The sequence below is a fragment of the Myotis brandtii genome, unplaced genomic scaffold, assembly GCF_000412655.1.
Source record: "Myotis brandtii unplaced genomic scaffold, ASM41265v1 scaffold78, whole genome shotgun sequence".
Classification (NCBI taxonomy): Eukaryota; Metazoa; Chordata; class Mammalia; order Chiroptera; family Vespertilionidae; genus Myotis; species Myotis brandtii.
This window is the reverse complement of record NW_005371131.1, coordinates 1,426,151-1,443,755: the sequence shown is the minus strand read 5'-3', so window position 1 is coordinate 1,443,755 and position 17,605 is coordinate 1,426,151. Positions and strand designations below refer to the sequence as shown.

At 57.7% G+C, this 17,605-nt stretch overlaps 1 protein-coding gene across 1 annotated transcript in view; it reads right to left on the bottom strand.

Annotated features, from left to right (window-relative positions):
* Window positions 1-3,812: 3,812 nt before the first annotated feature.
* The window catches only part of IL2RB (interleukin 2 receptor, beta), an 18,182-nt gene continuing 4,389 nt past the window's right edge, over window positions 3,813-17,605 (bottom strand). Inside the window, exons 5-10 of the mRNA XM_014530862.1 lie at window positions 14,810-14,915; window positions 13,301-13,449; window positions 12,004-12,199; window positions 11,368-11,464; window positions 9,940-10,024; window positions 3,813-6,179 (exon numbers count right to left, since the gene is read on the bottom strand). Of these exons, the coding sequence (XP_014386348.1) occupies window positions 5,418-6,179; window positions 9,940-10,024; window positions 11,368-11,464; window positions 12,004-12,199; window positions 13,301-13,449; window positions 14,810-14,915 (1,395 nt within the window). The 3' untranslated portion in view covers window positions 3,813-5,417. The remainder of the gene's footprint in view (window positions 6,180-9,939; window positions 10,025-11,367; window positions 11,465-12,003; window positions 12,200-13,300; window positions 13,450-14,809; window positions 14,916-17,605) is intronic.

Below are 17,605 nucleotides of genomic sequence, written 5' to 3'. Positions count from 1 at the left end.
CCAAGGACCACCCTCAACCAACTATTTCCAAAACCAGCTGAACTCTGGCCAGCCCCTCTGACTAACGCCCCCGTCAGCATTCCACCTCCTTCTCCAGGTCCGAGGGCTCCTCCAGAGTCTTCTCACGCCTGGTCGTGCTGAGTAAAGGCTGCTGCTCATGGGTCTGATTGACCTTCTGCTATGACTGTTACTCTCTCTCCTGTAGCCCCAGGATCTAGCACAGGGTTTTACGAGAGGGAATGCAGAAGGTGACAGTAGGAGGCAGTGACCAACCCCTACTTGGGACGAATCAGAGGGCCTCCCAGAAGTGGAGATGCTGGAGTGGGGCCCTGAGGGATGTGTAGGAGTGTGGGAGCAGATTGTTTGGGTGTGAAGGTTACTAAATGAGTCAATTGTGGCCCTGGCCCTCACTCCTCGCCTTCCACTCTGGAAGTGAAATACGTGTAGTCCCGGCCACAAGCCACATTCCATGTGGCACCTGAAACCACAGAATAGCAGGGCTAAGAGAGCACTTAGAAACCGTCCAATTTAAGCAAAGAAAAAAAGAAAAGAAACAACAACAACAACAAAAGAAATCATCCAATTTGACTACCCCATTCACAGAAGGGGAGACTGAGGCATGAGAGCAGATGGGCCCATCAAGTCATGGACTATGACTTTGAGGAGCTCAACCATTGTCCTGAAGATATCAGAGAGTCAGTAAGGGCTTAAGCAGGTGTGGCATGGCCAGACGCAAGCCAGAGCAAGACCACCCTGGGAGGGCTCAGAGGTGGAGGGTCAGAGGGACAGGTGGCTGAGGACGAGGCCCAGCAGGGATCCAACGGAGAGTGGATGCTGCCAGGTCACAGGTGGGGATGGCTTCAGCCACAGTCACCATCACGGAATGTGTGGAATGTGGGCTGTTTTTTTTAATTGGTTGCCAAGTAAGATTAGAATGGAATTTTGCTTGTTATGTTTTGTTTTGCTTTTTTTCATTAATGTAATTGCTGCCCATGCAGCCTTGTAGATGCAAAGGACCAAGAGTTCTGGCGCCCCAGCTACCCGAGTTTGAACCTTGGCTGCACCTGCTGCGCTTCGTAACCTCCCCGAGCCTCAGTTTCCTAATCTGCAAGCTGTGGAACCCCACACCTGCCTCACTGGGTCCTTTCCCGGGGATGAGAGATGAGCTTGGGAAGCGCCTGGCACCGTGTCTGAAACATAAATATTAGTTCCTCATTCCTTTTTAAAGTGCTTCTTGACTGTTGTTGGCGTTATCTGGAATGTCAATAATTAGAGGGCGGTGGGAGGTTTGTCATCCTAGCCTCCGTCTGTTTCCACAGTTTTCTTGGTAACCGTGGGCCCTGGAAGTTGCTTGGAGTGGGAGCCGGGAGGTGTGGTGGAAGTGGTGGTGGTGGTGGAGGGAGGGGGGTGACTTGGGGAGTTGAGGGAACAAATACAGCTCAAGAAATAGGAGACCTGAGAGGCTGAAAGGCCCGCCCACCTCTCCTCCCTTTTCTCTTATCCCTCCATCTGCCCTGGCTGCCTCCTGCTTCTCGCTCTGCACCTGACAGATCCCAGATCCGGGGCCTTCGGCTGCCTGGTCCCCAGCTGGTGCCGCTTCTCTGCCCTGCAATCTGACCCGGGGAAGGCCTGTCTCCTTTACTCCCTCCGCTCGCCCCTGCCAGTTGCTCCGTCCTTGTTCCAGCTCCCGAGGCCACAGGCTAATCCACTCTGGACCATCAGACCACCTCCACCTGCTGTCAGATGGCCCTCTCTCTGCTCACTGCCAGCTCGGGTCTCCCGTGGGAAACGGCGGGGACAGCTGGGTCCCCTGCGCCCACCTGCTCACAGGACCCTCCCAGCTTTCCGCTGCCAGCCTCTCAGCCTGTCCTCCTGCCTGGAAAATCCGAGTCTGGAAAAACAAGAGCTTCTGTTGTGGAAGGAACCTGAGGGATGATCTATCTGGTCCAGAGATGTCACCCGGTGCAGCTGTGACCAGTCGGGACCTGCCTACAGAAGCTGAAGGGCCACCCAGGCTCCGGAGGATGAGGATCTGTGAGCAAGGTCTGCCGCGCGCGGGTGCAATCCACTCGCCATGTCTGCCATGGGTGCTGTTTATGGATGCCAGACATTACATCCATGATCTGGCCCAACTTTTCAGTCAAGGGCACGAAAAATAAATACAAATTTTGTACATACTTCCCAGCATCATCTCTCCTCGCCTGGAAAGGACCCGGTGAGGCAGGTGTCATGTTCCGCAGTTTGCAGATTAGGGAATGGAGGCTCAGGGAGGTCACGAAGTGCAGCCAAGATTCATAAAAGTCATGAGACCATGCCAGGGGATGCCTGGACCCCTGCAGGATAAGATAAACCTGACTCCTGTTAGTGAAAAAGACATTTCCTCTTCAATCCTTTTGCTTTTCCTCAGGAAGGCTATTTGGTGCCGGGATGTCTCCAACGGCTTACCCACACCTAGTAATCTCCCCTTTATTATTTTTAATTTTTATTTATTGATCTAAGAGAGAGAGAAAGCAAGAGAGAGATCAATTGGTGGTTCTACTTATTTATGCATTCATTGGCTGCTTCTTGTATGTGCCCTGACTGGGGATCGAACCCTCAACCTTGCCAACTGAGCAGATTTCCAGCAGGCAATGGATTAAAACATTTTTATTGCATTTAATTTTTATGGTTACCTTTCATTTATAGTGAATATCAGCTTACCATTTCCAGAAGCAATATAAAGATTTTCCTTTAAATAAAACTATTTAACCCAAACTGTGAATTGACTTAAAGAAAACTATTAAGTAAACAAAAACAAAGATGGTGCACACAGATCATTAAAAATATATCTAGCCCTGGCCGGTTTGGCTCAGTGGATAGAGCGTCAGCCTGCGGACTGAAGGGTCCCAGGTTTGATTCCGGTCAAGGGCACATGCCTGGATTGCAGGCTCGGTCCCCAGTGGGGGGTGTGCGGAGGCGGCCAATCAGTGATTCCCTGTCATCATTGATGTTTCTATCTCTCTTCCTTTCCCTTCCTCTCTGAAATCAATAAAAATATTAAAATGACCAAGGCCTGAGACATGTAACCTTCCCAGAACTCTGCAAAGTGGAAACGGACTTGCAGAGCGGTTCCCCAGTTTGCCCCTGGACACCGCAAAGGTCTAGGCAGGAGCGGGGCTCTGACACCCAGCACACAGGGTGTCCCACGCAGGAGGTGGGAAGGAGGCGGCAGGGTAATTGAGCTGTTCCATGGTAAGAATTCAAGACTCAGGCGACTTCAGGCAAGAGGTTTATTTTGGACACACAGGAAACAGGAATCCTGAGTGAGGGCCGGTAGCGCCTCAGCAGCAGGTAGGTGTCTGTGTCAGGAGCGGGCTCATCTTTTCCAGTGCTTTCTCTCCGTGTGACTGTTCCAGGAGCCTCCCTCCCTCCCTGAGTTCAAATGCCCAACGCTGAGAGAAATCTGATTGGTCAGCGCAGGTCCGGCCCCTATGATTGGACAGAGCTTCTGTCCTAAAGCACATCAAAGGTTGCCAGTCGCCCAAGGGGTGGGCTTGTGTCAAATGTCAAATCAGCTTGGAGCAGAACCTATAAATACAGGCACTCCGCTCCCCCTGCTCTTGTAAAGAACAAGGGCCATGCCTTTGCAAGACTCCAAGTCAAGGAAGAAGGTTGTGACAAACATCACAGATATGATTGGCTCCAGGTGTTAGGTTAGTGTGCAGGAAACAAAGAGAGTCGAGAAAGAAAGAAAGAAAGAAAGAAAGAAAGAAAGAAAGAAAGAGAGAGAGAGAGAGAGAGAGAGAGAGAGAGAGAGAGAGAGAGGAAGGAAGGAAGGAAGGAAGGAAGGAAGGAAGGGTTTAATCTGCCATCCCTGGGCGACCCTCGAACCACAAAGGCAGGGCCAGTGGATTCGCCGCCAACAGGGAAGGGGGTTTCTTTTAATTCAAGTGTTTAATGAGGGCGGGGGCATGAACTGAGGAAGTTCCCGCCGCAGGGGTCTGCACGGTTTTCAGGAAGGAGTCCGTGTCTGTGTGGAGGTCGTTGTGGCTTCCAGGGAGGGTCCATTATCTCGTCACCATCTGCCTTGCAGTGGCAGGCACCGGACCCTGGGCTCCCTCCCACCTAACACCAGGGACAGAGGGAAAGGAAGTGCAGGTGTGGTGGGGAGCCCTGAGAAGAAGGTAGGAGGGGGAGGACTGCCATGGGAGGGGATGGGCAGTCCTGGAGCGGGCATGCTGGACCCAGTGGGCAGGGGGCTTCGCCTCTCTGAGTCCTGACCTCAGAAGGGTCAGGTGCCCAGGGTGTGAGGTGGATGGCACCCCCTGCGAGAAGGCAGCTGGGTGCAGGAAGCCCAGGCAAGGTGGTACCTGACAGTTCATCCATTCATACGGGGAACACGGTGGGGTGCCAAGTACACCGAGTCAAGTGCAGTGAATGGAGCTGCCCTTTTGGAGGTGTGCCAGCCCCTGGGCTGCGGAAGAGAGCCCTGCAGCGGAGGGCGGAGGAGGCGGGACCCAGGAGTGGGCTACTGCCACCAGGAGGGGTCTCTTTCCAGCAGCCTGCCTTATGGCTCCGTGGAAGGACCCAGCCGGTGTCCACTTCACTGGGGGATTTCTGTCCATACTTGGGCCGCAGCCTTAAAGATGCAGTAGCCAAGCTTTCTGAGGTCACAGCGATCCCAAAGGAAAATGACGAGGCCTCTTTATCCAGCCGCCCTGCGACCCTGACAACTCCAGTGCCGAATCTCAAGGCTCGTGAAGGGAGGCGGTGTTTCCCTCCGGGGAAGCTGAACCCACGCTTGAAGGATAAGGGGAGTCTGTCACCTCGATGAGATAGGAGAGGGCACCCCAGGCACAGAGAACGGCACGTGCAAAGGTGCGGGGGCATGAGGCTAGCTCCGAGGCTCAGGAGGACTGCTGAGAGGGTTCCAGAAGGGAACGACCAACATGATGCTGGAGAGCCAGGGCCAGGCCAGGAAATGGGCTGAGGACAGAGGGGCCCCGGGACGGCATGGCCTTGTTTGTGCTTTGGAGGGAGAGCTCTGGCTGCCCCGTGGAGGGTGGGTGAGAGGGGGTGAGATGGAGTGAGATGGGGCAGGAAGCCCAGAAAGGAGGCCGTGCAGACCCCCAGAGACAGGAGCACTCGCCTTGAGGAGCAGCTGTCGGCTGGGGAGGAGCGATGCCTCAGAGGTAAAGTCCAGGACACCCCATGACTGATGGGGGAGTCAGTGTCCCCTGCAGTTCCTGGCTGGGACAGTGAGTAGGATCAGGGAGCAGCAGCTGAGGTATGGGACTGAATGGCTGAGTGTGCAGGGCCTGGTCGGGGCTATCTGAGCGAAGGCGTCCAAGGGGCAGCTGGACACCGAGGAGCTCAGCAGTGGACAAGCCTTGAAGACAGAGAGTCCCCACGGGGCCTGGCGCGCCCCAGCCGTCTGTCTACACCAAGTAGGCCGGGTCCTGGTCCTGGAGCTCTTGGAGGGACAGGTATACATCAGTGTTCAGGGGCAGACAGGAGGTGGGGGCCCTGACCTGGCATTGCCCAGGAGGGCTGGCACAGGGAAGGCCGGACCCCTCCCCAGGGCCAGGGCCAGAGCCAGCACCCTCCTCTCCTGCTTCTCTCAGTGCATTCTCCTGGGGCGACTGGAAACCCACCAGGCCAGTGGCTCCTGGGGTGGGAGGCCCCAGGGGCTGGGGGGCCCAGTCTTTGGGGACTCCCTCCTGCAGGGAGGGCGGCAGCCTCTCTTCACCAGCCCCAGTGCCCCCCAGGGCAGTGTTTGGGGTGCTCGGGCCGCTGAGGAGACTGGGGGAGAAGAGCAGCAGGTCATCCCTGGGGGGGAAGGTGCAGTAGGCATCATCCTCCCCTGGCGGAAGCGGCAGGGATGGGAGGAGAGACCCCTCGGGGGCTCCGGGCCCATCCTCGTCCAGCTCCTCAGCGCAGGGGTCATAGGTGAAGTACACCTGGCAGGCCTCGATCTCCAGCGCGTCCGGGAGGTGGAAGAAGAAGTAGCCTTGGTTGGTGAAGCAGCTGGTCAGTGAGTGGCCGCTGGTCTCCAGAGAGGGCGAGGGCCCCTTGTCCTGCCGCAGCAGGAGCAGCTGTGTGGCCTTGGCGTCCCTGTCCAGCACCTCCAGCGGGGAGATCTCGGGGGCCGGGCCGCTGGGGCTGAAGGAGGACGAGGGGAAGGGCGAGGAGAGCCACTTCTGCCAGGAGACAGACCAGAGGGGGTGAGTGGGATGCCTCCTCCCACAAGCCAGCCAGAGCTGCCCCTCAGGGAAGCCCTCCTTGGCTGCCCCCTACCCCACCTGCCTGCCCACTGGCTTGCTCCCCAGCCCGTCAGGCCTTCCTGGCTCCCTGCAGGCGCCCGGGGCAGTGCTGGCTCAATGAGCGACCGCTTACTGAGCACCTACTATAAGCCTAGCGGCACCTAGGTACCGAGGACACAGCGAAGGGTGGAACATCAGCGTCTGGTGGGGACGAGCGTGAGTGTGAATCGACCAGCCAATGCTGAGGCAGAAGGGGCCCGCGAGCGCATCCTGTTCACTTACAGACTCGCCCTGGCTCTGATCACACAGGGAGTATCTCTGGTAGGGAGCTAATAGCCCCCCAGTTCGCTTCCCCCTCCCAGTGCCCGGGCCTCCCACCTGCCCCACCTCCGCAGAGAGGAGCGTGCCCAGCAGAGCACTTCTCCCTGGCCAGGAGCAGGGAGGCTGGTCCAGCCCCAGCTCTCACTGGCTGTGTGACCTGGGCAGGTCCCTGCCTCTCGGAGCCCCAATTGCACAGCAGTTTGCTGGTCTTCCCTGCTGCCTCACTGGGACCTGCAGGGAGCTGTCAAGTAAGGAAATGAGGGCGGGGCCTGGCCGGCCTGGCTCAGTGGCTGAGTGTGGGCCTGAGAACCAGGAGGTCACAGTTCAATTCCCACTCGGGCCATATGTCGTGGGCTTGATCCCCAGGGCGGGGTGTGCAGGAGGCAGGTAGTCAATGATTCTCTCTCATCCTTGATGTTTCTATCTCTCTCTCCCTCTCCCTTGCTCTCTGAAACCAATAAAAAAATATTTTTTAAAAAAGGAAAATGAAGGTGGAAACAGCGGGCACAGGGTACAATCACACTGCACAGTGGGGGGCGGGGTCCCCTCAGGGTGGTGTGAGGGGGGCCCCAGGTGCATTTGAGAACCAACAGCTCTGTCCTGGGACCCTCCGCAGGTGGACCATGGTCCCAGAGCCCAGGCCTGATAGGCCCCTCCCTGCACGCCTGTGCCCCCAGCACACGGCCCAGGGCAGGGGGTGGGGGCAAGCAATATATTTCAGATGAATTAATGGACCAGTAGAGAAATGTCCTGCTTCTCCCTCCCAAAAGCAAGTTTCTGGAGCTAAGTGGGCTGTTATACAGATGCACACACACACACACGCACACACACATACACACGCACATACACACGCACACACACTTCACATGCACACACATGCACACATATACATACACACTTCACACACGCGCACACATATACACACATACACACTTCACACACGCATGCACACGCATACACACTTCACACACATATGCACACACATACACACATACACACTTCACACACACATGCACACGCATACACACTTCACGCACATACACATACATACACACTTCACACACACATACACACTTCACACACATATGCACACACATACACACCTCACACACATACACACATACACACTTCACACGCATGCACACACATACACACTTCATACACGCACATATACACACACGCTTCACACACGCACACACATATGCACACACATACACACTTCACACACACATATACACACATACACACTTCACACACTCACACACACACACACACACTTCACACACATATGCACACACATACACACATACACACTTCACACACATATGCACACACATACACACATACACACTTCACACACATATGCACACACATACACACATACACACTTCACACACATATGCACACACATACACACATACACACTTCACACGCATGCACACACATACACACTTCATACACGCACATATACACACACGCTTCACACACGCACACACATATGCACACACATACACACTTCACACACACATATACACACATACACACTTCACACACTCACACACACACACACACACACACACACACGCACCACTCTACAAAATCTACCCCCTCCCCCAAGCCAGGAGTTTGTGTTCCGGAGGAAGATGTAAGAGAGAGACCGTAGGGCCAACTGAGGGTGGCCAGGAAGGGTGGCCAACGAGGAGAGCGGGAAAGGGCGCAGGTCGGGCGGGGTGCACAGAGGCAGCAGCGCTGAGCGTGCAGCCGGGAGAGGCCAGGCCGTGGCCAGTGCTGGCGTGCCAGGCTCCCAGGGCCCCTCAGAGGTGTGTGGTCAGCCACTTCCCGGGCCGGGGCCTCCATCCACAATGCCCTGAAGTGCATTAGGGGGGACACAGGGGAACCCCGTCCTCCTTCATGCCCACACACACACACGCATGCACGCCCAGGTCCCGTCCCTGGACAGGGCAGTGGGCCTGTGGCCTTGCAGCTGGGGGTCCTGCGATAGAGAGAAAGAGGGGCAGGCCCCCCACTCGCGGACAGAGGGTGGGGTCCCTCTTGGCCTCCCGACCCCCAGCCACATTGTGCGTCCCCAGGGCCTCCTCCACACACTAGGCCTGGGGCAGGCGCTGTAACTGGGGGTGATCTCATGGGGGCATGGAGTGGTTTGCAGCTCTCTAGGAGCGACCCCACTTTACCTCAAAATGCCTAAGCCATTGAATCAGGAAGACTTCAAGCTGGAGGAGGACTGAGCGTGCACCAAGTCCGGCCTCCAAGCAGGCCCAATGTAGGAATCCCTTCAGCCATGTTTTGCTACATAGGCAAGGCTCACTTGCATACCTTTGCTGATGGGGAGCTCACTACCTTTAGGACTAAAGGAGGAATTTCCAGTTGCTGCATTCCCCCACATCGAGAGAACTGTAGGTAAGCTATCCCAGTCCTAGGGACTTTTCCAAAGAATTCCAGAAGGGGCCCGGACCAGCCTGAGAGAGCACTCCAACGCCAGCTCATGATAGCTGGCCTGGGATGGCTTTCCAGCCCCTCCTGACCTCCCTCCACCCCCACCTCAGCCCCTCCCCCCAGCCTAGGGTGCCTGAGGTAGGGGATGGGTAGGGTGGTAGAGGCAGCCCACCCCCTCCCCCTCCCCGCTGAAGCTTCCTTCCTGAAGTGGGTGTGGACTGGGGGGGCGGGAGGGGGTGAGACCACAACTTTGAATGGAGTTCAGAGTATGACTGTGGGCCAGCACTTTCCAGATGAATCTGTTTTGTGGCTAGAGGTGACTGCAGGACTTGTGAGCATCTGTGAGAAGCCAGGGAGCCCACCCAGGGACTCTTTGCGGGGCAGAGGGCGTGTTATCTGCACAGAACAGGTGTGTGTGCTCTGTGGTGTGGGGAGAACTTGTACCCACAGAGCAGAGTGAACCAGGAGGGAGTTAGGACAGACGCAGGTGGCGGGCCTCCTGGTCAGGGCTGCCATGGATGGGGGTTCAGGTTTGCACTGCCCAAGGGCACCTGGTTTGGGGTGTGGTGGGGTGGGACTGAATTCCAGCCCATGCTCTGCTTGCCAAGACCTGCTCAGTCAACAGGCTGGTGACAGTAAGTCTAGCTGTGGGCCCGGCAATGCTCCCAGGGCCGTACACATAGTAACACTATATTCCTCCCCATTTTACAGATGAGGAAACTGAGGCACAGGGATGTTCTATCACTTGCCCAGGGTCACACAGCCAGGAAGTGATGGAGCCAGGATTAGAACCAGGCAGTCTGGTTCCAACAGGAGGTGCCATTCCACATGAGAACCACCTCCCGCCCTTGGGCACCACTGCCCACGCGTTGGCTGGCGCACGTCAGCTGCCCGCTTCTGCCCGCTACCTCCAAACTCCTACCTGGAAATCTCCTCCGTGCTCTGAGCTCAGCTGGGAAAAGAACTCCGAGGGGTCTGGGATGTGACACTTCAGAACCTTCTTGAACCTGAACAGGGGAGAAGCGGGGGAGGAAGGTGAGAAGGGAAGGGGCCCCCTGTCCTGCCATCGGCCCGCAGCTCTGAGGGCAGAGCCCCGAGCCCCTCTACATGCGATCATTCAGTCAGTCAATGTTGATCGCATGTCCAGTAAGGGGCGTGGTGCTGGGCGCGGGGACACAAGACTGGCCGACAGAGAAGGTCCCTGCTCTCCAGGAGCTGAGATTCTAAGGAGACAAATACAAACCAAGTGTGGCAACACGCCCTGCAAACACATCCCCGCACACTGTGGGGGCCAAGAGCAGGGGGCCCGGGAGAGGAGGTGGGGGTGGGAAACTGAGCCAGAGCCGCCAAGGCCACAGGTGGCCGGAGCGGAGTGGGCCAGGGGAGGGGGTCAGGCCAGAGGCCAGATCGGGGGCCTCCTCGTCGGGGGTGTCAGGGTTGGTGGCCCGGGTTGTGCCTTGCCCAGGGCCGCCTGGTGTGGGGAGAGGTGAGTGTGGGCCGAATTCCAGTCTGAGTGGCCGGGAGGCATCTGTGTGGAAGTGGATGCCACAGCCTCGAGACCCCAGAGAGCCCGGCTGCTGCCCACATGCCCAGCCCACTCCCCCACCCTTTCTGGTCTCCGTGGCAACCGCCTCTCTGCGCCTTGTTTCTGAAACGTTCCTGCCTCCTCCCCACCCAGGGCCTTTGCACATGCTGTTTGCTCTCCTCTCCCCATTGCCCGCCCCCACCCCCTTAGCTCTTCCTTCAGATCTCAAGGGAGTCATCGCTTCCTCGGGGAAGTGTCCCCTCCCAGCTGACGTTCCCGCTTCCAGTACCTTCCTTCCCATCCTCACCACAGGGTGTCGTTATATATGCATGTGCGTGACTGACAGGTATCCACCTTCCTTCCAGGAGGATGGGACCGCGTGCACGTGGCTAGCCCTTGTGTCCCAGCTCTCAGCGCCCTGCCCGGCCCTGAGCTGGACTCAGTAAGTGAAGGAATAAACGAATGAATGCCCAGACCCGGACAGAGCCACGAGGACCGACACACACAAGAGCTGGCGTACACACACACACACACACACACACACACACACACACACACACGTACGACTCCTGAGAGTATTGTTCCGGGCAGTCCCCCGCCCCGCCCCCTGAGGACTCTCCCTGCCCCCCAATTCCCATCAGGCTGGTTCTGTCTTTGGGGATGGACCACAGGGAAAGGCCCGGCGTTCGGCAGTGCAGACTCCTGGCAAGGCAGAGGGAGCTCTGCGGCATCTGAGCAGGGGCTCAGCCCAGAGTGTGACCTAGCCAGGGGGGAGGGGTGTCACACAGGAGCACGCAGGACAGACGGGGAAGCCAGCGCTCTTACCATGGCCCGAGGTACTGGCAGTTGACCAGCAGGGAGACGACGACGAGGAAGCCCAAGGCACCGCAGAGGCCCACGAGGATGTGGCCCAGTGAAGAGGCTGCCCGCGGGTGGGAGGGGAAGCAGGGAGAGGGGTTAGAGAGGTACCCCGCCTCACCCAGATCACTCCCGCATCTCCCCACCCCCAACTTGTGCTGAGGGACGGCCAGTCTCTGCCCCCTAGGCCTTCGCAGCCTCCGCTGGCCCAGCCAGGCCCACATGGGGCATCGTGTGCCTTCATCCCAGCAGCCCTGCCTCGGTATCATGGTACCCACTTTACAGATGAGGACACTGAGGCTGAGAGGTGAAAGCAGCCCACCCCAACCCTGGAAAACACCAGGAGTCTGAGGTTTCAGGATGGAGAAAGCGAAAAGAGCCTCTCTGGCCTCCCCACTAACTCACAGGGCTCTGAGCAACCCCATGCCCTCCCTGAGTCCCTGTTCCCATCTGTAAAATGGGCACAATTATGCCCCCGCTGCTCACACTGCAGGGTCACATCAAGTGAGCTAATGATGGCAGCTGAGCACTGTAGCCTCAGCCCCAGGCCTCCCTCACCAGCCGTCCAAGACCCACACCCCTTCCTGTCCAACTCCATCGTACCGTCAGGCCTCCTCCCGGCCAGGAGCTGGTCTTCGGGCCGCGTCCGGAAGGCCAGGGGCTGGCTCCAGGGGCTCCAGGTCAGGAGGCTGCCTCGCTGGGCCCTGGCCCGCACCTGAAGCTCATACGCGGCGTCTGGAGCGAGTGTCTCCAGGAAGATCCACTGCTGGTTCTGCTTGAGGGTCAGCAGGGAGGCCTCCTGGGGCAGAGACAGGACGGTCAGCGCAAAGGGGCCCCCACTGCCCCCCCCCTCCCGTGACAGGGCTGACCAGGAGGCGGAGCAAAACAGAGAAAGCCTTCCTTTCTCCCCTCCGCCACCCTCCCTCCTCCACTCCCACCCCATCCTCCCCAAAGACTCCCTGACTACCCAGTTGCTGGGGTCATCCTAAACCCCTCCCTCTCACTCATCCCCTCCATCCAAAGCCATCTGTCAATCAACTGGTTCCACCGCAAGGACGCCAGGACCTATGGGGACCCTTCCCCTCCTCTCCTGTCCTCCCTGCCCCAGGTCTGAGCTCCCACCACCTCTCAGGCTGGAGGCTGGTCGCCCTGCTACCACCTCTGCATCCTCTTTTTTATTTTTCCCGGCCCCTCCTCCCCCCTACCCTTCCTCCCCAGGCAGCGTTTGCCTTTGTAGCGGCTGCTTCCTCTGTTTGGAAAACCCTCCCCAGGTCTCTGCAGGGTCAGCTCCTTCTGGACCCTCAGACCTCAGAGCAGCCTCTCCTGGACCCGTCCCTCTTAGAAGTGTTATCGCATGTCATTTTCTTGATAAGTTTTACCAATATTCCACAGTCTCCTGTTTCCGTGTTTGCTGACTGCCTGCCTCCCCACTCTCCCCCCCGCCCCCCACACACATACACACATTCATGTGAGTTTCCTGAGAGTGGGAAGCTTGCCAGTCTGGCCCCCACTCTCTCCCCAGCATCCAACACATAGTAGGCATTCAGGAGATGTTTGCTGAGTGACTGAGTGAGTGAATAAAGGAGTGAGTGAGTGAATGAGCACAGACCCCTGTGGATTTGAAGAGCGGAGAGGTGGCGTCCCAGGGCCTCTGACACCTCACAGAGGGAAGGCGCCTGCCTCTTGGCTTGTAAATCCTCCCTAGTGCCAGCCTGGAATCTGCCACCTGCTGGAGCCCTGGGTTGTCGGGGTCACAGGGAGGGAGGGAGGGAGAGGCGGGAGCAGGCAGTGCAGAGGAGCGGCAGGGCTGCCTGGGGCTGTCATGCCTTTGCGGAGATGGAGGAGGGACAGGGTGAGCAGCATAGGAATCAGGGCAGGTCGGGCTGGGCCCTGTACTCACCTCCCAACTGTGGTCCAGGGACCTTGTCCGGACCTCAAACTCCAGGTGTCTTTCAAGGTAGTGGGAGGATTGGGGGACGGTCCAGGTTATGTTGCATGTGTGGCTCCCCTCCTGGGTGACTTGGAGGGAGTCAGGGGCCATCAGGCGAACTGGAGGGGGAGGAAGGAGGCGAGAGCCGGCTTGGGGGATGCTGGATCACGACGCTGAGATGGTAAAGCCGACACGTGCTCCCACCTCCACCTCTGCACCTGCCGTTCCTCCCTCCTGGGGTGCCACCCGCCTCTCTACCCGCCTCACCTGCTTCATTTTCTCCAGAGCACTATCACCACCTGACATATAAAATCCCTATTTTGGGTTCTTCATTTTCTGTCTCCCTTACCAGACCGTGAGCCTGCTGAGGGCAGGGACTTGTTCTCTCATGTGTCTTTGGTGCCTGGAACTTTTACCTGGCACATAGTAGGCGCTTAATTGTCTTCTGAATGGATGAATCAGGGCAGTCTTTCTCTGCACTCAGAAATGATCTAAGCGGTTTAAATGGATCATCTCATTCATGTAATTTAATTATCTTGTTAATCTGCTATGATTGTAAGATTTTATGATTCTGAAGTTAAATTGATCCAAGTTCTATAATTCTGAGACTTTGTAGAACTCCATGAAGAACAATAAGCAAATGTTTATTGAGCGTGTGCCAAGCAGTTTGAGTCTTGGCTCATAGACTCCTCACAATGACCGTGTGCAGCAGGTAACTGTCCCCATTTTACAGATGAGGAAACTGAGCCAAACATGTTAAAGGACCTGCCAGTCAGACCACACTCAGTCATGGCAGGGCTGCATTTAGAACGCTGCCTGGATCTCTCCCTCTGCTCACCTCTTCCCTGGAGATGGCCTGCAAGGTCTGGAGGGAGGCAGGAAGGGCTAGGGGTGGGGCCAGGCACTCAGTCATTCAACAAACACTTCCCGAGCACCACCCAGATTGGACCTGTGCTGAGTACTCAGACTGCACGCGGGGATGGGATAGCTCTGCCCTCAGGGAGCTCACAGCTGAGTGAGGGAGACAGACCCATAGTCAGGCAGTGGTGACCCAGGATATAAACTCCCTGAAAGGGGAGGTACAAAGGGCTGGGCAAGTCTGGGAAGGCCTCCAGGAGGAGGTGACTCCTCACTGAGCCTTGAAGTGTGAGTGGGAATTTTCCAGGTGGGAAGAGCCTTCCAGACCATGTGACCAGCATGTGCAAGGGCTCAGAGGCAGGGATGGGCGACGTGAGTTCGGAGAGCTGGCCTTTGGTGTGGCCTATCCACAGGGGAGGATGCTGGAGGGGAAGCCAGGCGGATTCCCCAGTGGCCTTGAATGCCGGGGTAAGGAGCCGGGACTTCATCCCGGGGCAGCGGGCAGTGAACTTGTCGGATGTGGGTGTGGAAGTTCATAGAGAGAGACTGGAACAGTGAGATCCAAGAGAGAAGACGGGGAGGAGTAGCCCACCCCCACCGGCCCCTGGACCCCTCACTCACGGTTGTCAAAGGGCTTGAAGTCCTGGGTCATCACCCTCCTCCACCGCTCCCCCTCCAGGCACATCACCCTCATGCTGACGACGTCTGCTGAGGTCAGGGTCTGGGACTGCAAGGCAAGGGGGCAGAGGTATTGCTGGGGCAGCTGGCGTGGGGGGAGGCCATCAGGATGAGGGCATGGGAGGGGGGAGCAGGAGGGGAGACCAAGATGGCAATGCAGGTGGAGCCCCACCCCACGCCCGCACTGTCTACGGTCGAGGTCGGCAAACTTTCTCTGTCAAGGGTCAGGTAGTGAGTACTTTGGGCTCGGCAGGTCATATGGTCTCTGTTATAACTACTCCACTCTCATACACAACATGTAAGAGAATGGGTGTGGCTATGTGCCAATAAAACTTTATTTACAAAAACAGATAGCAGGCCGGTTGTGGCCCAGGGGCCACAGTGGTGTGTCAACCCCTGCTATAAAGCGAAGGAGCTGCCTTGGGAGAGAGGGAGGGAGTCCCTGGTCACCAGAGGTGGGCAAGCAGGATGGGTCCCCAGGAAGGTGCAGGGCTTTGAGTGTGAAAGCCTCCCCTCCCCCGGCTCCTCCTACCCCCGCCCTGACTTTTCTGGAAGGAAATGGCCAGGCATTAAGCACATGTGGGCAGGCGCTGCTCAGGTGCTTTAGCCACTTCTCTGGCCCATTCTCAAGCATCCATCCCCTCCTGCAGGTGAGAAACCGAGGCTCAGGTAGGTTCAGGGATTTCCCAAGGTCACACGTCTGGTCTGGTCTGGTCTGGTCTGGTCCGCCGTGGGACCCAGATTCAAACCCAAGCTCTGTGTCCACAGCTGCACAGAGACCGAGCCCTGGCCCGCCATGCCTGACTGAGGGCTGCCGAGTGAGCGGCAGACGGCGGCCTCCTCCCTCCCTGTGCGGAGGCAGCCCCCCTCAGCCCTGCAGAAGGGAGCCTGCTGCAGGCAGCCTTAGGGTCTGCGCTCTGGGGCCCGGGGGGCTGGGTTTATGCCCAGGACCCAGGCACAGTCCCTCTGACCTGCTGCAGGGCCACTGTGAGCGAACCTTGAACCTGATCATCAGAGTTTCCAGAGCTGGGAACTCCTCCCTCTGCCCTAGCCTTCTTCCAGCTTCTATGGGGGCCAGATTGTCCCAGATAACATTAGTATTATCATTATACTAGAAGCCCGGTGCACAGGATTCATGCATGGTGGTGGTGGGGGGTTGGGGGGGTGGCCTGAGGGGATTGCCCTCTGAGCGGCTGCTCCTGCTGCGAGAGCAGCCACTCATCCCTGTCAGCCGAGCAGCGCTCCCACTGTGGTAGCGCACTGACCACCAGGGGGCAGCTCCTGTGTTGAGCATCTGCACCCTGGTGGTCAGTGTGTGTCATAGTGACTGGTCAACCGGTCATTCTGGCTGTTCCACCATTGGGTCACTGGGCTTTTATTATATAGGATTACTACTAGAGGCCCGGTGCATGAATTTGTGCACATTGAAAGGAAATTAATTAGGAGAAATATTTTAGAGGCCGGGGAGGGACCATGGGAGGTTGGCTCCAGGGCATGTCCGGCCCTTCTCACCCAGTCCCAATCGGGGCAATCGGGGCCGACCGGGGCTAGCCGGGCAGGAGAGAGACTGAGGGAGGTTGGCCTGCAGGTGGAGGGACTGCAGGAGGGCTCCAGGGTGTGTCCAGCCCGTCTCGCTCACTCCCCAATCGGCGGACCCCAGCAGCAAGCTAACCTACTGGTCAGAGCATCTGCCCCCTAGTGATCAGTGCACATCATAGCGACTGGTCAAGCGGTCGACCAAATAAAAGATCGACCGATCGGCCAGACACTTAGCATATTAGGCTTTTATATATATAGGTTATTGTTGTTGTGGAGATGCCAATAATGCATTCTGAGTACTCAGTCTGAGGCAGGCACTGTCCTAAGCATTTGCGTGTGTCGTCTCATTTGATTTTCTCAGCATCCAGGAGACAGGCACTATTACTATCCTCATCCTGCAGTTGAGGAGACTGAAGCACAGAGAGGCCTAGGGACTTGCCTGAGGCCACACAGTTAGGAAAGTCACACAGCTGGGGGGGACCAGGACCTGAGGCCAGGCTACCAGCAGAGCTTGTGGAGACAGGCCCAGCAGTCTGGGTCCAGAGCCGTGCCTTTATCCGCTACACTGCAAGCCCATCTCCGCCCTCTCCTGCCCCCTGGGAGTGCATATGCCTTGGCGGTGTATGGAAATGTGGTCTGGGTGTCCCTGGTGCCCGCCACTGCCAAGGAGGCTTTGCCAGGCAATTATTTGATGCGCACCCACATGGGCACAGCCCATGTCCTTCCAGAGGCAGCCTAGTGCCACGGTGAGAGGTCCGGGCTGGGGCCTGACAGGCCTGGGTGCAACCCCAGCTCTGCCACTCGCTCAGGATCCACGGACGATCGTGTCAAGAGCGCGCTCTACTCTGGGTGGCGTTCCGAGTGCTTTATGCTCAGACCAGCCCTGTCATTCCCATGATCACTCCCATTATCATTCCCGTTTTACGGGAGGGGAAACTGGGGCGTGGCAGCCACCCAACGTCCCCCAGCTGGTGTACAGCGGAGCCAGGGCCGGAGCCCAGACCGTCCGGCTCCGGAACCCACACTCCTGACCCCACACCCCCTGCACTGGGGGAGACCTCGGGAAGAGTCAGGTGTGTGTATCACCATTTCTGAGGTGCTCCCCCCACTTGAGGAGGAGTGCGGGAGCACGGAGGACCCGCCAGCACGGGGAAGACAGCGGGCGCAGAGGCAGCCGGTGAGCTCATGCCCCGGGCCCCG